At 44.1% G+C, this 24,053-nt stretch overlaps 1 protein-coding gene across 1 annotated transcript in view; it reads left to right on the forward strand.

Annotated features, from left to right (window-relative positions):
- The window catches only part of LOC126273424 (pickpocket protein 28-like), a 158,946-nt gene that overhangs the window by 111,057 nt on the left and 23,836 nt on the right, over nt 1–24,053 (forward strand). Inside the window, exon 8 of the mRNA XM_049976975.1 lies at nt 1,569–1,839. Coding sequence (XP_049832932.1) covers nt 1,569–1,839 — 271 coding nt within the window. The remainder of the gene's footprint in view (nt 1–1,568; nt 1,840–24,053) is intronic.

Genomic DNA, 24,053 nt, shown 5'->3' on the forward strand with positions numbered 1-24,053 from the left:
CCGAAATTTCACTACTCCACATTACTTATTTCCTGGGGCTGGCGTTGTTTTCGTCAGAATATGTTGACTGGAATACTCTCTTTCAAATTCGGAAGGTGGTAGGTGTAAAATACAGGGAGTGAAAGGCTATTTGCAATTTGTACAGAAACCAGATGGCAGTTATAAGAGTCGAGGGACATGAAAGGGAAGCATTGGTTGGGAAGGGAGTGAGACAGGGTTGTAGCCTCTCCCCGATGTTATTCAATTTTTATATTGAGCAAGCAGTGAAGGAAACAAAAGAAAAGTTCGGAGTATGTATTAAAATCCATGGAGAAGAAATAAAAACATTGAGGTTCGCCGATGACATTGTAATTCTGTCAGAGACAGCAAAGGACTTGGAAGAGCAGTTGAACGAAATGGACAGTGTCTTGAACGGAGGGTATAATATGAACATCAACAAAAGCGAAACGAGGATACAGGAATGTAGTCGAATTAAATCGGGTGATTCTGAGGGAATTAGATTAGGAAATGAGACACTTAAAGTAGTAAAGGAGTTTTGTTATTTGGGGAGCAAAATAACTGATGAAGGTCGAAGTAGAGAGGATATAAAATGTAGACTGCCAATGGCAAGGAAAGCGTTTCAGAAGAAGAGAAATTTGTTAACATGGAATATCGATTTAAGTGGTAGGAAGTCATTTCTGAAAGTATTTGCATGGAGTGTGGACATGTATGGAAGTGAAACATGGACGATAAATAGTTTGGACAAGAAGAGAATAGAAGCTTTCGAAATGTGGTGCTACAGAAGAATGCTGAAGATTAGAAGGGTTGATCACATAACTAATGAGGACTTATTGAATAGAATTGGGGAGAAGAGAAGTTTGTGGGACAGTTTGACTAGAAGAAGGGATCGGTTGGTAGGACATGTTCTGAGGCTTCAAGGAATCACCAATTTAGTGTTGGAGGGCAGTGTGGAGTGTAAAAATCGTAGAGGGGGGGCCAAGAGATGAATACAATAAGCAGATTCAGAAGGATGTAGATTGCAGTAGGTACTGGGAGATGAAGAAGCTTGCACAGGATAGAGTAGCATGGAGAGCTGCATCAAACCAGTCTCAGGACTGAAGACCACAACAACAACTACAAATACACTGTTGCAACAATAAATCTGGACTGAATTGGAAACGTCTAAAATTGTATACTAATTTTTTCCTCGGCAGTTCATTTGAGAGTATGTCACCGATATATGAGCAACATTAATAATCTGAACTCTGCTGCCCGCATATAACCAAGTTTATGAACAGTACTGCACCACTTTATTGTGGTACTAGGTCACAAAAGTAATCTGAAGCTCACAACAACATTAGTGATTGATCATTTAGACATGAACGGTCTAATGATGACATTCTAACTCTTGAGACAAGTAGCTCTGTTTGTATGCCAAATAAATATAATGCAGAGTAAAGTTAATAGTGTGGTGTTAATTAAGGACCCAAGATTGAGCCCTGTGGTAGAGAGTTTTCCTCGACGCTTTTTATTGCTTGGCGCCGCAGATGGCGTAGTGAGAACAGGTAGTGCCCGCTGTTGCCGGACAGATGCTGCTGCACAACCCGGTGGCGTTCCCCGACATGAGCTCGCAGTTCTTCCGCGTGCCCGTGGACCGCGACCTGGTGGTCACGGTGCGGCCGGCCGTCATGATGACCTCGGAGAGCCTGGTGGACTACCCTCCTGAGCGCCGGCGCTGCTACTTCACAAGGGAGCGCAGCCTCTACTTCTTCCGCTACTACAGCGAGGAGAACTGCCGCGCCGAGTGCCTGGTCAACTACACGGTCCGCGAGTGCGGCTGCTCCGCCTACTACATGCCCAGTGAGTACTGGCTGATCGCACAGTCTCATCATACCTGCTCCTGCGCTCAACACTGATTTAGATGCAACAAGTGCGACTTTCGTGCGATACTCTTCTCCACTGTATCCGACAAATCGAGTTTCAGCGTTTAATAAACCCACGCATACCCTAAAGAAGCTCCATGTGTCGGAAAAAGCTGTCAAAGGAACTTGCTAAGTCTACCCATACTGTTTTAAATTTTTCTTTTTTTTTCTAATCTTCCACCAAGCACTTGTATGATGACTGTTCCATTTCAAAAGTGTAGTAAATGGTAACGTGACACATCAAATTTGGATAACATCCCAATACATTTTGAATTTGGCAGTGAAGCTATGCAGCATTTCATTGACCATATGGAAGGTGTGACTGATGATCGGGATGAGGGGTACACTTAACGTGGAAGGTCAAGGCCCCTTAAACACAACGACTAGCAAATCAATAAATTAACAATTTATTCAAGACAATATTTATAAACAGCTAAAAGACAATCAACTCGTGGTCATCTTTAAGAGAATACCAACTATATCACAGTTAGTTGCTTCTTAAGAAAGGCAGCAAATTACAATTACCAAAACTGAGTTAAAGACATGAGCCACAAATATTTCAATAATTAAAAGAACAATAAATTACAATCTGGAGGTGATTTAAGGAAACGTAACATAGATAATTCTTTTTTTAAAGACAAATATGAAAGTGATTTATGAAACACACACCAGTTCGTTAAGAACCCAAATGACACAAGCAGCAAAACAAGTTACCAAGCAATACAATTCATCCCAAAGCAAACTGAAAAAAAACTTATTTTCTTTTTTTTTTAATGCACAGCCGTGGAAAAAACGAGTGAGTTCACCGGCTTTTCGTTATGCTGATCCACACAGCTTTAAAGTCTGCTACACAGCATAACAGGCAAGGCGACGAAGTGCTACCAACATACTATGCACAGGCGTTAAATTGAAAAACTATCTGAAATATGGGAATGCTCGCACATCTAAAACGCGGTGGCATTAATAGTGGGATTTGAATTACCAAGTGTATAGGCAAATGGATTTTATTTGCGTTCCTGTAAATTTGATTTGGGTCGAAAGCGTAGCTACTATTAATATGCTGATGTATCGACTGCAACTGGAACATTTCGAATAAAGAGTAGAGGGAATTATTATACGGCCCTCATCTTCAGTAACTGTGGTAGCTACACTCCTGGAAATGGAAAAAAGAACACATTGACACCGGTGTGTCAGACCCACCATACTTGCTCCGGACACTGCGAGAGGGCTGTACAAGCAATGATCACACGCATGGCACAGCGGACACACCAGGAACCGCGGTGTTGGCCGTCAAATGGCGCTAGCTGCGCAGCATTTGTGCACCGCCGCCGTCGGCGTCAGCCAGTTTGCCGTGGCATACGGAGCTCCATCGCATCTTTAACACTGGTAGCATGCCGCGACAGCCTGGACGTGAACCGTATATGCAGTTGACGGACTTTGAGCGAGGGCGTATAGTGGGCATGCGGGAGGCCGGGAGGACGTACCGCCAAATTGCTGAACACGTGGGGCGTGAGGTCTCCACAGTACATCGATGTTGTCGCCAGTGTTCGGCGGAAGGTGCACGTGCCCGTCGACCTGGGACCGGACCGCAGCGACGCACGGATGCTCGCCAAGACCGTAGGATCCTACGCAGTGCCGTAGGGGACCGCACCGCCACTTCCCAGCAAATTAGGGACACTGTTGCTCCTGGGGTATCAGCGAGGACCATTCGCAACCGTCTCCATGAAGCTGGGCTACGGTCCCGCACACCGTTAGGCCGTCTTCTGCTCACGCCCCAACATCGTGCAGCCCGCCTCCAGTGGTGTCGCGACAGGCGTGAACGGAGGGACGAATGGAGACGTGTCGTCTTCAGCGATGAGAGTCGTTTCTGCCTTGGTGCTAATGATGGTCGTATGCGTGTTTGGCGCCGTGCAGGTGAGCGCCACAATCAGGACTGCATTCGACCGAGGCACACAGGGCCAACACCCGGCATCATGGTGTGGGGAGCGATCTCCTACACTGGCCGTACACCTCTGGTGATCGTCGAGGGGACACTGAATAGTGCACGGTACATCCAAACCGTCATCGAACCCATCGTTCTGCCATTCCTAGATCGGCAAGGGAACTTGCTGTTCCAACAGGACAATGCACGTCCGCATGTATCCCGTGCCACCCAACGTGCTCTAGAAGGCGTAAGTCAACTACCCTGGCCAGCAAGATCTCCGGATCTGTCCCCCATTGAGCATGTTTGGGACTGGATGAAGCGTCGTCTCACGCGGTGTGCACGTTCAGCACGAACGCTGGTCCAACTGAGGCGCCAGGAGGAAATGGCATGGCAAGCCGTTCCACAGGACTACATCCAGCATCTCTACGATCGTCTCCATGGGAGAATAGCAGCCTGTATTGCTGCGAAAGGTGGATATACACTGTACTAGTGCCGACATTGTGCATGCTCTGTTGCCTGTGTCTATGAGCCTGTGGCTCTGTCAGTGTGATCATGTGATGTATCTGACTCCAGGAATGTGTCAATAAAGTTTCCCCTTCCTGGGACAATGAATTCACGGTGTTCTTGTTTCAATTTCCAGGAGTGTATTTTCGTTGTCAGAATTTCGTCACCCAAATCGGTAAAAATGGAACCCTACTAGTCTCACTTTCTTGAACGTCTATCTGTCCACCCAATCCGTAAAACCCGTTTACCTCGAGTACGGGTGGACATAAAGCGGAAATACATCGCACTTCCTGTGGTATACAGTCCCTTGTTGGTGTACAAGGTCTGAAGATACGACCTCTAGAACTACTTCAACCTACCTAACCTAACAAACACCCATGCCCGGAGAAGGATTCGAACTGACGGCGCAAGGAGCCGCGCAGTCCGCGATATGTCGCCGTTGAGCACACGGCTAAACCGCGCCGGCAAGCTGTTAATACCATCTGGTGTTACTAACAAGTTATTCACTTCTGGTGAATGATTTTCTGCGCAGTTCATTTAAGAAAGAATAAATAAAATATATTTGATGTTACCCAAGAGGAAGGACGCCTAATTTATTTCCCCTTGTCTTTATTCATGATGTTAGATTCGCAATCTGAGTACACGTACTATCCATAACCACACTTTAGATCCAAGTCATAGTCACAGATACGAGAAAACAACACATTGGCTTATACTTGCGGTATTTCGTTTTTCACGAAGTGGTGGCAGACAATGCTGTGGCGTATTCGAAGCGCGAGTTTCTCCAGTGCTAGCTATCTCACCACTTCAGCTGAGCAAAGTTGCATAGTATGTTGGTAGCACTTCGTCGCCTTGCTTGTTATGCTGTGTAGCAGACTTTAAAACTCAGCGGATTGCATAGCGGAAAGGCAAGGAGTCTCGCTCGTTTTGTCCACGACTGTACATGGAACACTGCCCTGGACAAAAGATGACTTAACTTAAAATGCTGGAGGTAGCAGACCAGCGGTCGAAAACAACATCTAAACGCCGGGGCCCAACTGGGAGTCACTTCCCATTAGATGTCACGTCACAGCTTCTGTGCACCGAAGCGAAACGTGGCGCCGCTTCCACACACCCCCAACTTGCAGAAAACTGGAACACAAACAGACTGTAAAAAACACGGAACACACCAACCGAACATCAATTAATATAAGTTAAGAGATCAATAAATAACAATATAAATGGACAATATAAATAAATGGTCTTTTACTAATACTGAGTGAGTGCATTCAAATAAGTGCACATACATAAAGGAACTACATATAAATGACTAGCTTTACAGATTGCGAATCTTTACTACTAACTGAGTGAGTGCTTCAAATAAATCCACGTATATAAAGTGACCCAAATTTTACAGCAATGTACAGGGGACGCCGACATGATGGCAATCAAAATACACTGAAAATCTGATACAGACAATACATAAACTTCTGGATATTGTCCCAAAAACTCAAAATATAACAAACACACACCTTCGTGCTAATCAGCTTCCTAATAGTAATCCAACCAGAGGATTTTTAAAAAGAAATAGTGTGTGCGACATGTGGGTGCTTTTCTGTCATTCTGCCCAACGGATTAGTCCGAGAAGTACCCTTCACCCTGTGGCTCCAGCAAGATGCAATTTCCACCCCCACACTACTACAGAAGTCAGACAGACGCTCCTAAGGTTCTAAAGAGAAATGCCTGAAAAACTTTCAGCAATAAATATCTTCTGGAGTCGTCCCCTGTAAGAAAATGACACAAAAATTCACAAAATTTCTTACGTTACTAGTGGGATACTTGGGTACTGGAGTAGTGCTAGTTAGTGTAAGAAAAACATGAAACTAAAGAAAATTATTATTTTTTTACAAAAATTCTGAGAAATCACAATGGCACTTTTAGTTATGAACTGAACAAGTTATTTCCGGGTTATTTTCAGAAAGTGAAGTTGCCTCTTAAGGATAGGATTCGCTAATGAAATTTCTATACAAAGTTTAAGATTGTTATTGACTTGGCAGAATGGCTGAGAGCCGCACCTACTCAACTTGAATAATTATCCGTTAGAATGTTGCTAGGTACGGTCAAGGCTGTCACTTGTGAAATGCAGTGAAGTGTACTGTTGTGGAGTAAATATGGGGCTCGCAAGAGCTGTAGCGCACTATATCATAAGCTGTGATGACTGCTGTCTGTGCCGCTCACTGCTGAAAAATAAGATAAATCTCGTTCTATCTGGATTGACCTTTGACAATCAAACTCTCCCTACGCCTTGATGAAGTCAAGGACTCCTATTTGTCCCTAGTCTAACTATTGACATGGTACACCGGTCAGGTAACCAGTTCACCGAGATGCCACTCAAAAATTCGCTCGCAGGCATTTGACTATAACTCTGTCCGTTCACAACGCACAGTAAATGTGGAGGCCAACACAGTTAACAATGCTTAATTGCAAGGACTCAATATAGAGTCACACCCCGATTCGCTCTCGACAGAGGTGCTCTCCCAGTGGAGTACTGGGGAGAGACTTGTTCCTCGCTCTTTGAGTACATTTACATGTTCTCGCTCCAAGAGCGACAACAGAACGGCCCCTCTCCACAGCAGAGCAATGTAAGCAATGAAGGTCATGAGACTCTAAGCATTAATGGTGGTGTCTGTTCGTTCTATATCGTGTCTCCCTACCACTTTCGTGCAACGACGCTCTGAGTGTGTTTTTTAGGGAATTAACTAGTTTGAACCTGGGACCTGTTGCTGGTAAGGAGACGCCAGACCACACATGACATGTAGAATTCAGAAGAGTTCAGTGAGACTAGCGATGATATAACCAAATACTAAATGATCTCAGCGTCAGCTCCACTCCACTCTCTGTAAAAGAATCTTAATACTAACTAAATCTAGTGCAAGGGGTCCAAGGCTTTCCTATTTTTAGTTAGCTGGTAAAATAAAGTCGAAAAAGCAGTTAAGTTTACCATTGGAAATTTTATTCTACTCACAAAACCTTGTTTATAAATTGCACTGTTGATAAAAGGAAGTAATTTAATACAGGATGGTAAAAACAAAATGCGTTCAACAAAAATGTGAACGAATATTCCCTGAATGGGTTTCCAAGTTCTACAATGTATTGAAGGGTGACCTATGCCATATCACATCTATAATCTAGGTTTAAATTAAGTTTCCCAAAAGAGAAACTATCAAAATGGTCTATAGTGACCCTCACATATCTTTAATTACTTATCTAACTTGCCGTAAATTACAGTGGCTGATGTGGCTTCTCAATAACTACATGACAGAAAAATCATCGCGTTTCTGATTTTTACTTCAAGTGGCAAATGTGAACACGATGAGCTTTAATTGACGATCAACACTAGTATTACGCAAAAAGGAGATGTAACAGATGAGACTTCTGCAGTTCTGAGTGAAGCCCTATGCGCTAAAAAATGCGGCATAGCGTGCGTTCATTACCTTGTCGGTGTTTAGGCAGTGTCAGGGCAGCGGCGGGCAGCACAGCTCCGCTCACCTCGCCATCCCGGAAGCAACTCCCCTAATTTCTCCGACCTACAATTTACCGAAGTTGGTTTAAAAAAACTATCTGGCTGTGTTTTCATCTGACCAATCAGGGTCTCAATGTTAACCTTAAGTTCCGCCTACAAAAATTCTGTCTATCCAATGAGAAACGTTATACTTTTCGTGGTGGGGCAACTTTTTTAAAGTTTACAACGTAACAGAGACGCGAAAAAGTCTCACGCTAAAACCTGCAGCTGGTGTGGTCCTTTTAGCGTTATCGTAAGATCTTCTGGAGGGCTCTATCTTTTAACATGGGCTGGGGGGTGGTCCTAATGTAACAGAGACGCGAAAAAGTCTCACGCTAAAAGTTGCGGGTGGTAGAGACCCTTTTTGCGTTATCGTAAGATCTATACTGTTTTTATGGAGGGCTCTAGCTTTTAACATGGGCTGGGGGGTGGTCCTTGATGTAACAGAGACGCGAAAAAGTCTCACGCTAAAATGTGCGAGTGGTAGTCTTAGAGGTAGGCGACGTGGGTGTCCAGTCCGTCCCTTATCGTAGGGCCTTCTAGCTTAAGACGGTTCTTCTCTCGGCTTCTGTTCTCGTTTCTTCCCTCGGAAGTGCGTCTGTCTCACGGTGGGAAGGTATGACATGCATTTAGGCATTTTTGTGTTAGTCTGTGGTATTCCATTTGCTCACTCGTTACTCGTATGACTTTGGTTAATTTAATGTCACGATTTATTCGGAGCTATGTGACATACTACTGGATTTGCTTATCATGTCAGGGTTTTCATGGAAGGTGTTGGATTTGCCTGACACCTTACAAGACCACGACGTCTTACAGTAGTAACTGCTGGTCTCCATGCGGTCACACACTGTGCCGGCTGATCTTACTTCAGCACCACGTACATTAGAGCAACCAAGCAGAAAGTACTCTCGCTGCAACGCAAATGGTTCAACGAAACGATGGCACCAAAATCACTTACACCTTCGATGGAGAGCGTTGTTCCAGATGGTGTCCAGGGATGGGTCTCTCCGAGAAAACAGGCACCCAGGCAATGCAACGAACAGCGTCTGGAGTTGACATCAGTCAGATCCACCACACATTTACGAGGTAAACCGTGCGTGCTGCTGCTGGCTGAGCATGCGTGTTTCCCTCTTTCGCCCACACAAGCACGTTCTTGCGCGCTGCAGCGAGTCCAACCCACTCTGCGAGCAACAAACACGCGTCAGATCACAACAGGGGCAAAGATCCTAGTACAGCCCAGTAGTCAATAGTCTCGTCCCAAAGAGATGGTATGCCAGAAAAGGCGTACCATGGCTCAAACAGTATGCATCTAAATATCTGATTTACAGCGGAGATGGAGAAGGAGAGTAAGTTGGCTTACTTAGACGTGCTGGTCGAACGCAAAGCATGTGCACAACTCACTCAATCTGTTGTCGAAAACCGACGCATTATGGCCTATAACCTGACCAGCCACAACATCATTACCACCAACCTACTATCGACATAAACGTGTCTGGGCGATACCAGCACTACCTGGCGAGGAATGACTGCTAGTGGGACATACGCACGGTGCGCTTCATATGACTGAGCGTGCAGGCTGTGTGTGAAATGTGGAAGGTGCGTGGTGTATCTGAGTTTGTCTGAGGGCAGATTGTGATTTCCCGGATGCTTGGCACGAGCATTTCGGAAACTGCAAGACTTCATCTACATCTACATCTACATCCATACTCCGCAAGCCGCCTGACGGTGTGTGGCGGAAGGTACCTTGCGTGCCTCTATCGGTTATCCCTTCTATTCCAGTCTCGTGTTGTTCGTGGAAAGAAGCATTGTCGGTATGCCTCTGTGTGGGCTCTAATCTCTCTGATTTTATCCTCATGGTTTCTTCGCGAGATATACGTAGGAGGGTGCAATATACTGCTTGACTCCTCGGTGAAGGTATGTTCTCGAAACTCCAAGAAAAGCCCATACCGAGCTACTGAGCGTCTCTCCTGCAGAGTCTTCCACTGGAGTTTATCTATCATCTCTGTAACGCTCTCGCCATTACTAAATTATCCTATAAGGAAGCGCTCTGCTCTCCGTTGGATCTTCTCTATCTCTTCTATCAACCCTACCTGGTACGGATCCCACACTGCTGAGCAGTATTCAAGCAGTGGGTGAACAAGCGTACTGTAAACTACTTCCTTTGTTTTCGGATTGCATTTCCTTAGGATTCTTCCAATGAATCTCAGTCCGGCATCTGCTTTACCGACGATAAACTTTATATTATCATTTCATTTTAAATCACTCCTAATGCGTACTCCCTGATAATTTATGGCATTGACTGCTTCCAGTTGCTGACCTGCTACATTGTAGCTAAATGATAAGGGATCTTCCTTTCTATGTATTCGCAGCACTTTACACTTGTCTACATTGAGATGCAATTGCCAATTGGCGCATGTTCGGGGAATGCTGTGGTGAGTGTCTTCAATATGTGGCGAAACCACTTCCAGATGTCGAGGCTGGGCCGACTGGTTAAACAGGAAAGGCGACAAACTGTGCCGGAACTAACGTCAGACTTTAATGCTGGGCAGAGTACAAGTGTGTCTGAACGCAGAGTGTACCGAACACTTCCAAAGATGGGCCTCTGCAGCCAACGACCCATGCATGTGCCAAATGTAACACCATGACATCGCCAACTACGACTGATATGGGCACGTGACCTTCGGCACTGGACGTTTGGGCAGTGGCAGAGCGTTGCATGGTCTGATTAATCCCTTCTCCATCATTCCGATGGGAGGGCGCATCTGCTTGACACCTGTATTGCAGGACAGAGGCAGGCTGGCGGCAGGTCCATTAAGCTCTGTGGAACATTGACGTGAGCATCCGTGCGTCCATTGCAGCTCTTGGAAGGCACCATGACGGCCAAGAAGTATCGTACACTGGTTGCAGACCACGTCCATCACTTCATGACGATAATGTTTCCCGACGGTAGTGGCGTTTTTAAAAAAAATATAATGTGCCATGTCTCAAGGCCAAGAGTGTGATGGAGTGTTTCGAGGAACTCAGTGACGAGTTCCAATCGATGTACTTGTCCCCCAACTAACCAGATCTGAACCAATGGGACACAACTGGGATGTGACTGAACTTGAAGTCAGAACTCATCGCTCCCCTCCCCGAGCTTTACGGGAATTAGGTGACTTGTGCGTGCGGATGTGGTGCTAACTTCCTCCAGTGACCATCCAAGGCCTCATTGCTTCCATGTCCGCCCCGATAGCTGAGTGGTCAGCGTGACAGACTGCCGTCCTACGGGCACGGGTTCGATTCCCGGCTGGGTCGGAGGTTTTCTCCGCTCAGGGAATGGGTGTTGTGTTGTCATCATCCCTTCATCCCCATCCGGCGCGCAGGTCTCCCAATGTGGCGTCCAATGTAGTAAAACCTGCACCAAGGCGGCTGGATCTGCCCCGCAGGGGGCTCCCGGCCAATGACAGCAAACTATCATTTCCATTGCTTCCATGGCATGACGCGTAGCCGCTGTTATCCGCACCAAATGTGGAAACACCGGCTATTACGTTGGTGGTCGTAATGTCGTGGATGATCAGTGTATCTCAACTGGCGTAGCTTTCATCATCTAGCAATGGTTCAAATGGCTCTGAGCACTATGGGACTTAACATCTGAGGTCATCAGCCCCCTAGAACTTAGAACTACTTAAACCTAACTAACCTAAGGACATCACACACATCCATGCCCGAGGCAGGATTCGAACCTGCGACCCTAGCGGTCGCGCGGTTCCAGACTGAAGCCCATGGAACCGCTCAGCTACCTAGGAATGGTGATCAGCATAAGGCCCGTATGACACTGTAAAAGATCTTTGACAAAAATTTTTGTCCTGGAGTTTTTCAGAATTCTCTGAGTAAAGCATCTCGCTGCAACTCTTACACTATCATAAAATTTTTCGTTATATTTGCTAGAGAATGAATGCCGAACAGTTAATCGTATTTATAACAACGTTTATTTTACTGTTGGTAGCAAGTGTATTGCTTCAGAAGAAAGAGAAATGGAAACGATTGTGTGTGAAACCGTAGATAACGAGAAGCTAGAAGTAATTCACTAGAATTTCCTGCGTAAGTTGCAGTGAGAGGACACAAAACACTAGGATATTTATTTGAGAATGAGCGAACAAACCTATCAATTTGTCCTTATGAAAATAGCTCCTCATATTTGCAAAGGAGATACTCCTTTAAGAAATGCTGTTTCTTTATTTCATTCATTATAATCGATGTTTTTTTAAAGCCTACAACTGTTTCATTCATGATATAAACAAGGAAGCACTATATTAGTTACGTGTTTTGTCATGCTTAACACGACGAGTGTCGAGTATTTATTCTCATTATCAAAAGAAATGATTTACTTAAGTACTTTAAATGGTGTTGTAAGTGTTTTGATCCGCCCCTCTTCACCTGCAGTTCCCGTTTTATGGTTTACTGCAATCAGAAAATTTGACAGATTTTGTTATGAGCATACAAAACTACAATCGTCAGCCCATAACTGCGGGTTCTTTGATTGCTCTGGGAGACAGCGCATCAGGACTGCAACATATGAAATATAGTCCACTTTATTGCACTAATGAGAAAAATATTACTTAACTTGATACAGTTTTAACAATGTTACTCATAATCCGTCTTGATTGCAAAATGTTTATTCATATGACCGGTTTCGGTTCCTCTGGAACCATCTTCCGATCTGATATTTCGGTTACAGGAGTAACTCGTCAAAATACAGCAACTTTGATATGCTGCGTGAAAGTTACTGTGTTTGGACGGGTTACTCCTCGCCGCAAGAGAAAATTAGAGAGCTGTAGCTGACTGTTAAAGATAATCTCATTTTAGCGTACTGGCGGTATATCACATTCCTTATGAGTGTGGCAACAGTTATGTGGGCCAGTCGATACGAACTGTATCCGATTTTGTAGTGGTAGACACCACTAGAGACCCCTGTTTTTTTACGCAATTCCCATTAATTGTACAGAGTCAATGTTCAACAAACTGCTTCTCTAAATCATGTAGTTGTTTTGACAGTTGTCCAAGTTAATACAACTAGCATTTGATGACCCATCAAATACGAAACATACAGGTAAGGAAAAGGGGTCACTATATTTCCAGCTGCCTTATTTCGGTGCTTTTCAGAGTCAGCAACCTAAGCACTGTCCTCACCCGAAATACGTGTGCGTAGGTCACCTTAAATAGGGATGTTCTAAGGAATTTCGGTAGCTTAACAAGGATTGGAGAGGTGATTAGTTTGATGAACTAGAAAAATAGCAAAACTGGGTAACTGACAGTAGAGTAACCACCATTTCTTACCTATATGAGTGATACGTAATCTCCTACCCGTGCTTGGTAAATATACCATCGACAGTGGGTTCACGCCCTTTTCCACTCACAGCTCATGGGTTTCAGTCAAGTTGTGGATGATCTGCTACCAGTGACGACACCGGTTTGCTCTAGTCAGAGCTCAAGGGGGATGACTCCAGTCGCTTTGAGTCAGATACGAGAGTAATAGTATTACTACTTCTTCTGTCGATAACAATAATAATTTTTGTGGTATTAGTGGTGTTGTTTCCTCTTTTTTTTCTAGATGCACTTGATGTTGATATTGCAAGGGAAGTAAATACCAAACTAAACCGAAAAATATTAGCCTACTATTATGGTATACTGTCTTACGACTGGTCTTGTCATGGGTTAAGCCCCTTCCACTTTTGTCTGTCGATAGCCAGTCTTTTCATTTCTGAATATTTGTCTCCTTAGATACTGTCCAGCATTTTATATCTTCTTTCTCCTCTTTCCCTTTCTCCCTCCACCTTTCCATCTATTCCTTTCTTCAATAAACAGTCCCGCCTCAAAAAATGTCCAATACATTTCCATTTTCTCTTTCTGGTCACTTTCATCATGTTTTTTTCTCCAACTCTTCTTAAGACTTCTTCATTCCTTACTCGGTCTTCCCATTTCACTTTTTCCATTCTTCTCCATACGCACATCTCTCATCCCTGCAATCTTCCTTCATCTTACAGGTATCCGCACCATACAGAGCTCCAGACGTAACATTTGGCAAGTCTTTTCTTCAGATCTTTGTTTAGTGGTCCACAAAGTAATTCCTGTTTCCTCTTGAATCCTCCTTTTGCCATTGCAATTCTTTTCCTAATTTATGTTGTGCAATACGTATCATCCATTGTTACACTTCCTAAGTAATTGAAGTTAATTATTTGTCTATTTCTTCTATCCCTATTTTCGTAAGGCATTTTCTCCCCTTTTTTCCAATTACCATGCTTTTTGTTTTCTTCTTGTTAAACTTCATTCCATACTCTTCTAATTTTGTGTTTAGATCATCTAACATTTGTTCCATCTCTCTTGAACTCTCTGTCACCACAACCATGTCGTCTGCAAATCTTATACTCTCCACTCTCCGACCCATACACAAACTCCTCTCCTTCCATCAAAACTTTCCTTAATAATTTTCTCCAGACAGATATTGAACAATGTTGGTGATAAACAACAACCTTGTCTTACACCTCTTCCCAGTTCAATTTGTTCACTCATCACACCTACTATTCTTACTCTTGCTCTCTACTTAAAATATAAAATTCTAATTAGCCTTCTATCCCTCCAGTCAAATCAATGTTTCTTTATGATTTGTATCAGTTTGTCACATCTGACACAGTCAAAAGCTTTCTCAAGATCAATGAATACAACGTACACCTACCTTTCCTTCTCCATGTACCTCTCCCCTATCACTCTCAGTAGCCGAATGGCATCTCTAGTTCCCACTTCACTGCTGAAACCAAATTGTTCATCTCCTATTAGTAATTCAGCTTTCCATATAGCCTTCTGTTGAGCGTCCTCAGCAAGACTTTGGCTGCATGCAATATCAGGCTCACTGTTCTATGTTCCACACAATTTTTGTTGTTCTTTTTCTTTTATATAGGTATTAAGATACTTCCTGTAATGTCCTTTGGCCATTTTCCTGTCATGTATATTTGATTACACAATTCAGTCCATTCCCTTTTCCCTTCTTTCTCCAATGACTTTAACAGTTCCGCAGGAATCTCATCAATTCCCACTGCTTTCCCATTTTTCATCTCCTTCATAGATGCTTCAATCTCACTAGTTAGTATTGCATTTCCTTTGCCATCATCTGCAACTTTATCTTCTTCTAACCCAAGCGCTTCTTCACTTGATCGGGTATATGCAGTGTATAGCCATTCCATATATTCTTCCCATCTTTCTGTTATTTCTTGGGGGTTCACTCTCCATTTTACCGCTTGCTACCTCTAGTTCCTTTAGTCCACTGTTGTTTCTCTTTTCCCTGAATGTCAAATCCATTGCTTCTTTGTACATCAAATCATATTTTCCTTCTTACTCTAATTTTTCTATCTTTTCACACTTTTCTGTCAGCCATTTCTACTTTGCTTTTTCTGTCTCTCTTCTTAATTCATTATTTAACCTCCTGTAGTTGCGCTTCTTCTGTGTTTACAGTTTTCCATTTCTTGCGGTCATTCATCTTGGTTATCATATCTGGTGTGACCCATTCTTTATTTACTTTTTCCTCTTCTTGACTCCAAGCGTTTCCTTAGCTGCCTTTTTGATCCCATTTTTAAAACGATCCCATCTTCTTTCCGTGCATTCTGTTTCCTGTGCTTGCTTCATGATTTCACAATGTGCATTCTCTGATTTTTCGCCATTGCCTTTCTCTTTCAGTTTCTCAAAGTTAATATGCGCTCTTTTCTGTCCTATACAGGTTCTTATCAATTTAACTTGAACCTCAGTTACTGCAAATATATTATCTAAATAGATATTTGCCCCTGGACAATCTTTGACACTCTTTAGGCAGTTTCAGTATCTTTGTTGTATCATTATGTAATCAATTTGATATTTTTTGTTGTCAAATCGAGATATCCAAGTATACCGTCGTCTTTTGTGGTTATCAAACAGAGTATTTCCAACTACCATGCAGTTTTCATTACAGTTTTCCAACAGCCTTTGCCCTCTCCCGTTTCTTTCTACCAGTCGAAATTTTACCAGAGCTTTTCCTTCTGGTCCTTCACCAATTACCGCATTCCAATCACCCATTGTAACAATACATGCATTTCTTTTCTCTCTCTCTGCTAAGTTTTCTGTCGTCTCATAACATTCTCCTACCTCTTCATATAAATGATTACATATTGGCATATAGACCTGGATGATAACTAAGTCTTTCTTTTTCCCTTTCAGTCTCATCATCATTATTCTTCAACTAACATATTCAACCTTGATAACCTTGTCCTTCAGTCTTTTAGCTATCAAAATTCCAACCCCATACGGTCCACTTTTATCTTCCCCTGAATAGTTTAATTGGGAGTAGGCACTTTCTAGTTCTCCATAACCACCCCATCTCACCTCATACATTCCGAGTACATCCAGTTTGTTTCTCGTCATTTCATGTTTGGCGGTTTCTAATTTCTCTTCCTGGAGAAGGTTTAAAACATTCCAAGTCCCAGTCCTTAATAAGTCTTCCTTCTTCTTCTCCTTCCTTCCGTTTCCATTTGCCCTAATCTCTGGAGTCCTCGTTATCTACATCTACATTTATACTCCGCAAACCACCCAACGGTGTGTGGCGGAGGGCACTTTACGTGCCACTGTCATTACCTCCCTTTTCTGTTCTAGTCGCGTATGGTCCGCGGGAAGAACGACTGTCTGATAGCCTCCGTGCACGCTCGAATCTCTCTAATTTTACATTTGTGATTTCCTCGGGAGGTATAAGTAGGTGGAAGCAATATATTCGATACCTCATCCTGAAACGCACCCTCTCGAAACCTGGACAGCAAGCTACACCGCGATGCAGAGCGCCTGTCTTGCAGTCTGCCACTTGAGTTAGCTAAACATCTCCGTAACGCTATCACGGTTACCAAATAACCCTGTGACGAAACGATCCGCTCTTCTTTGGATCTTCTCTATCTCCTCCGTCAACTCGATCTGGTACGGATCCCACACTGATGAGCAATACTCAAGTATAGGTCGAACGAGTGTTTTGTAAGCCACCTCCTCTGTTGATGGACTACATTTTATAAGGACTCTCCCAATGAATCTCAACCTCGTACCCGCCTTACCAACAATTAATTTTATATCATCATTCCACTTCAAATCGTTCCGCACGCATAATCCCAGATATTTTACAGAAGTAACTGCTACCAGTGTTTGTTCCGCTATCATATAATCATACAATAAAGGATCATCCTTTCTATGTATTTGCAATACATTACATTTGTCTATGTTAAGGGTCTGTTGCCACTCCCTGCACAAAGTGCCTATCCGCTGCAGATCTTCCTGCATTTCGCTACAATTTTCTAATTCTGCAACTTATCTGTATACTACAGCACCATCTGCGAAAAGCCGCATGGAACTCCCGACGCTATCTACTAGGTCATTTATATATATTGTGAAAATCAATGGTCCTAAACACTCCCCTGTGGCACGCCAGAGGTTGCTTTAACGTCTGTAGACGTCTCTCCGTTGATAACAACATGCTGTGTTCTGTTTGCTAAAAACTCTTCAATTCAGCCGCACAGCTGGTCTCATATTCCGTAGTCTCTTACTTTGTTTATCAGGCGACAGTGCGGAATTGCATCGAACGCCTTCCGGAAGTCAAGGAAAATAGGATCTACCTGGGAGCCTGTATCTAATATTTCCTGGGTCTCATGAACAAGTAAAGTGAGTTGGGTCTCCCACGATCGCTGTTTCCGGAATCCATGTTGATTCCTAGAGAGTAGATTCTGGGTTTCCAAAAACGACATGATACGGGAGCAAAAAACATGTTCTAAAATTCTACAACAGATCGACGTCAGAGATATAGGTCTATAGTTTTGCGCATCTGCTGGACGACCCTTCTTGAAGACTGGGACTACCTGTGCTCTTTTCCAACCATTTGGAACCTTCCGTTCCTCTAGAGACTTGCGGTACACGACTGTTAGAAGGGGGGCAGGTTCTTTCGCGTACTCTGTGTAGAATGGAATTGGTATTCCGTCAGGTCCAGTGGACTTTCCTCTGTTGAGTGATTTCAGTTGCTTTTCTATTCCTTGGACACTTATTTCGATGTCAGCCATTTTTTCGTTTGTGCGAGGATTTAGAGAAGGAACTACAGTGCGATCTTCCTCTGTGAAACAGCTTTGGAAAAAGGTGTTTCGTATATCACCTTTACGCGGGTCATCCTCTGTTTCAATGCCATCATCATCCCAGAGTGTCTGAATATGCTGTTTCGAGCCACTTACTGATTTAACGTAAGACCAGAACTCCCTAGGATTTTCTGTCAAGTCGGTACATAGAATTTTACTTTTGAATTCACTGAACGCTTCACGCATAGCCGACCTTACGCTAACTTTGACATCGTTTAGCTTCTGTTTGTCTGAGAGGTTTTGGCTGCGTTTAAACTTGGAGTGAAGCTCTCTTTGCTTTCGCAGTAGTTTCCTAACTTTGTTGTTGAACCACGGTGGATTTTTCCCGTCCCTTACAGTTTTATTCGGCACGTACCTGTCTAATATGCATTTTACGATTGCCTTGAACTCAACATTGTCAGTGTCGGGACAGAAATTTTCATTTTGTTCTATTAGGTAGCCTGAAATCTGCCTTCCATTACTCTTGCTAAACAGATAAACCTTCCTCCCTTTTTTTATATTCCTATTAACTTCCGCATTCAGGGATGCTACAACGGCCTTATGATCACTGATTCCCTGTTCTGCATTTACAGAGTCGAAAAAGTTCGGGTCTGTTTGTTATCAGTAGGTCCAAGATGTTATCTCCACGAGTCGGTTCTTCTTTAATTGTTCCAGGTAATTTTCGGATAGTGCACTCAGTATAATGTCACTCGATGCTCTGTCCCTACCACCTGTCCTAAACATCTGAGTGTCCTAGTCTATATCTGGTAAATTGAAATCTCCACCGAAGACTACAACATGCTGAGAAAATTTATGTGAAATGTATTCCAAATTTTCTCTCAGTTGTTCTGCCACTAATGCTGCTGAGTCGGGAGGTCGGTAAAAGGAGCCAACTATTAACCTAGCTCGGTTGTTGAGTATAACCTCCACCCATAATAATTCACTCGAACTGTCCACTTCTACTTCACTACAGGATAAACTGCTACTAACAGCCACAAACACGCCACCACCGGTTGCATGCAATCTATCCTTTCTAAACATCGTCTGTGCCTTTGTAAAAATTTCCACAGTATTTATCTCTGGCTTCAGCCAGCTTTCTGTACCTATAACGATTTCAACTTCGGTGCTTTCTATCAGCGCTTGAAGTGCCGATACTTTACCAATGCAACTTCGACAGTTTACAATTACAATACCGATTGCTGCTTGGTCCCCGCATGTCCTGACTTTGCCCCGCACCCTTTGAGGCTGCTGCCCTTTCTGTACTTGTCCGAGGCCACCTAACCTAAAAAACCGCCCAGTCCACGCCACACAACCCCTGCTACCCGTGTAGCCGCTTGCTGCGTGTAGTAGACTCCTGTCCTATCCAGCGGAACCCGAAACCCCACCACCCTATGTCGCAAGTCGAGGAATCTGCAGCCCACACGGTCGCAGAACCATCTCAGCCTTTGATTCAGACCCTCCACTTGGCTCTGTACGAAAGGTCCGCAGTCAGTCCTGTCGACGATGCTGCAGATGGTGAGCTCTGCTTTCATACCGCTAGCGAGACTGGCAGTCTTCACCAAATCAGATAGCCACCGGAAGCCAGAGAGGATTTCCTCCGATCCATAGCAACACACATCATTGGTGCCGTCATGAGCGACTGCCTGCAGATGGATGCACCCTGTACCCTTCATGGCATCCGGAACGACCCTTTCCACATCTGGAATGACTCCCCCCGACATGCTCACGGAGTGCACATTGGTTTTCTTCCCCTCTCTTGCTGCCATATCCCTAAGGGGCCCCATTACGCGCCTGACGTTGGAGCTCCGAAGTACCAGTAAGCCCACCCTCTGCGACTGCCCAGATCTTGCAGACTGAGGGGCAACCTCTGGAACAGGACAAGCAGCCATATCCGGCCGAAGATCAGTATCAGCCAGACACAGAGCCTGAAACCTGTTCGTCAGACAAACTGGAGAGGCTTTCCGTTCAGCCCTCTGGAATGTCTTTCGACCCCTGCCGCACCTCGAAATGACCTCCCACTCTACCACAGGTGAGGGATCAGCCTCAATGTGGGCAGTATCCTGGGCAGCCACAGTCGTAGTCCGATTGGGTGATGCGTGGGACGAGCTGGCCGTCCCCGACAAACCCCCATCCAGACCCCCACAGTGATGCCCATTGGCAACAGCCTCAAGCTGTGTGACCGAAGTCAACACTGCCTGAAGCTGGGAGCGAAGGAATGCCAACTCAGCCTGCATCCGAATACAGCAGTTGCAGTCCTTATCCATGCTGAAAACTGTTGTGCAAAGAACATCTGAACTAATCTACAGGGAGCACAAACAATTCGACACAAAATTTAAACGTTTATTAAAATACAAGACTGCCTAGTAAATGCAGTCATGCTGCTACCGGCGGAAGGAGACTACGCGATTTTACACTATTCAGGTACTAAAACGCAATGCTACAACTCTCAAATACTATAGTATTTCCCTCCCGGAGATCGGATTGAGGGGAAGCTTTGCAACTGGAGTATTGTACAAAGAGGTCCATCCCATGAACGTCTAGGGCAGTAATCCCAGTGGTGGTTTCCCGTTGCATTCCCCTGTCCTCCACATCCTGTTGGGTCATTGACCCAGTTTCCCGCTGGGGTTACTTATCCAACCTCAGCTTAACAGGGGCACCACGTGTAGGTACGATTATGGAGAATTGAGCTGAGAGAGGCTAACAGAACTCTCTTGTTGAGGTCTTATATTCGCATCTCACCCCCATTTTTAGCCAGAGCCACAAGGTTGTAGCAGCGACTTCCCCAGGTTGTCTCCTGGGCCCAATATTAGACTATACCACGCCAAATATTACGATTAATAACGAAGATGATGGGTGGCTGGAAACATTTATCATTGGTGAACTTCTGCGTAAGTATCAGAAATTAATTATTGTTGCTGGATTTTTATGCCTATTGCTTGTATCTGTGTTTGATACTAATCAGTTTCGTTTCTTCTACCGTTACAGAAGGAGAAATGAAATTGTGGTTTTGTATAAAACTGTAAATCATTGTAATCACAATCTTTGAAAATATTGAGTGAAGTGAGACGTATGAGTGGTGTAGAACCAGATCGACATGTTCATAGAGAAAGCATCAACTAAGACTTGGGAGCGAAAAGAAGAGAGTTGAGGTGATTTTCATGCCTCATGTGTACTGCTACACGTTGTGTTCATGGCTGGTGCAAAATATCAGTGTTTGGACAGAGCTACATTTATGATCTCGAAGGGTATCGTGAATAAAGAACTAGTGGCTTTATGTGTCATTTTACTCATTTGCTGGAACTGCGTCTTGATTCATTAACCATAAAACTGTGATGTGCAGACCAGTAAGTTTTGTGCGCACCTTAAAGATAGTATTTTGGAGTGCAGATAGTACTAATTGTTTAGCACGTACCACAGACTGCCCAGTGAAACAGAAAATATGGTAACGCATTTTCGTGTCATATATTGATACAAATAACATTAACTGCCAATGTACGGTGTGCTGACTGCCGAGTGATTGGGGTAATTACATAGACAATTCTGCACAATACGTATTGTTCGGTCTGAACTGCGGACTAATGATTTACAGGACAACTGGCTTGCTCTGTACATTTAGCAGTTTAATAATTAGATCTCTGGCACTATGAGTAAATTCATCTTTGATCACACCATGTACAAAAAAGTTTGTTAAGCGTTTACAAAGAAGAGTATGCAAATGTGCCTCTTGAGTGAAGTGATATGTAAGAACAGTATGGAGAAAATAATGTATGATGATGCTAAAAAGTTAAAAACGCTTTTCTTGGATTATGTGGTAAGTTTGCACTGTTCATTTTTTCACTATTTCGCACATTTTCCCGCGTTTGACTTACGAACCTCCTAACGTATCATAAAACATTTTCATGTCAGGAATATGCATTTCACTTCATTCAAGAGAGAAAATAAAGCATGCATTCAGACAAATTACACCTGATGATGGACCCACAGCGTCCGAAATGCATCGTGAATTTAATAAAACACGAAAAGTAATGACTGAAGGCGTTCTTTAATTCATACTTTCAGCGCAAAGTCCTTATTATTACAACAACTGCTCTTTGTACTAATGTGACAAAAGTTACACAGTTTAGTTTCTTTACATTTGCTTTTATTGAAAATGTTTATTTATGTGGTATGTAAGCGTTAATCTGTATCTGTATGTTTCATTGCTCTGCATTTAATCTCATACGAATTACTGTGGAGTACCAATTGTGCTTAAGGGTGATATTTTGTAATTTTATACCTTCTGGGCAATTACTTGCATGCAATAGTGTAACGTTCTGTAAGCTTATGAAAAGTAGAGTATCCGTACCAGCTCGGGTTGACGGAGGAGGTAGAGAAGATCCAAAGAAGAGCGGCGCGTTTCGTCACAGGGTTATCTGGTAAGCGTGATAGCGTTACGGAGATGTTTAGCAAACTCAAGCGGCACACTCTGCAAGAGAGGCGTTCTGCATCGCGGTGTAGCTTGCTGTTCAGGTTTCGAGAGGGTGCGTTTCTGGATGAGGTATCGAATATATTGCTTCCCCCTACTTATACCTCCCGAGGAGATCACAAATGTAAAATTAGAGAGATTCGAGCGCGCACGGAGGCTTTCCGTTCTTCCCGCGAACCATACGCGACTGTACCAGGAAAGGGAGGTAATGACAGTGGCACGTAAAGTGCCCTCCGCCACACACAGTTGGGTGGCTTGCGGAATATAAATGTAGGTGTAGATTCCTGGTTTCTGCTACCTTAAAATTGCCAGGCACAGTAAATTTAGGGGAGGTGGATCAGGTATGGTCTGAGTAAATGACCGTGGTCCAGTCTAGCTCAGTCGATGTGGCCGCGCTATATATGGCCCCAAACTGGCGTATCTAAAGCAGGTGCACTCCAAGCAGAGGGCTGTTGTTTCAGTGGCGAAGCAATGCGTCACAGATATTTACAGGTTCTTGCAGAATGTCTGTAGAGTACCGGCAGCGAACAAAAGCAGTAAATTGTTGAGGAAGACTTGTGACATCATCGCATCAAGGTCGCCCAATCTCGAACCGAGCGAGGTGGCGCAGTGGTTAGACACTGGACTCGCATTCGGGAGGACGACGGTTCAATCCCGCGCCTGGCCATCCTGATTTAGGTTTTCCGTGATTTCCCTAAATCGCTCCAGGCAAATGCCGGGATGGTTCCTTTCACAGGGCACGACCGATTTCCTTCCCCGCCCTTCCCTAATCCGATGAGACCGATGACCTCGCTGTCTGGTCTCCTTCCCCAAAACAACCCTAACCATCGCCCAATCTCGTCTGATATCCCACTTTCCGGCCGGCCGGATGTAGTTGTTACTCCTGTAATATTGGAAAGCGTAGACACATTCGAGGTGATCGATGGATCACAATGAAACACCTCACTCCACAACAGGATGTTTCTGTTGGTACTGCTAACACATTCGTCCACTAGTTGAAGTACTCAAAGGTGTGCGCCCGCTGGGGCCTTCGCCGCCTAATAGAAGCTCTTAAAAAAAAAAAAACGAAGGACCATCTTTGCTGAATTGCTTATGAATTACGAGGCTGATCGTGACAATTTTCGTCAACATTGTCCCAGGCAACGAAACATGGGTTCATCACTTCGAACCGGAATCAAAATGGCAAACCCTGGGCCGGCCGGAGTGGCCGAGCTGTTCTAGGCGCTACAGTCTGGAGCCGCGCGACCGCTACGGTCGCAGGTTCGAATCCTGCCTCGGGCATGGATGTTTGTGATGTCCTTAGGTTAGTTAGGTTTAAGTAATTCTGAGTTCTAGGGGACTGATGACCTCAGATGTTAAGTCCCATAGTGCTCAGAGCCATTTGAACCATTTGAACAGGCTAACCCTGGAGTTGTGGCATCACTCTACATCTCCGGAAAAAGTAGTTCAAAGCGGCACCCTCAGCCAGCAGTGTTATCGCGATGGTCTTCTGGGACACTGAAGGGTTTATTCTGTTTGGTGTCCTCCCTCATGGAGCAATAACAGTCTTTGAAGTGAGTCGTAGTATCCACAGGAAGTTGAA

The sequence above is a fragment of the Schistocerca gregaria genome, chromosome 5, assembly GCF_023897955.1.
Source record: "Schistocerca gregaria isolate iqSchGreg1 chromosome 5, iqSchGreg1.2, whole genome shotgun sequence".
NCBI lineage: Eukaryota > Metazoa > Arthropoda > Insecta > Orthoptera > Acrididae > Schistocerca > Schistocerca gregaria.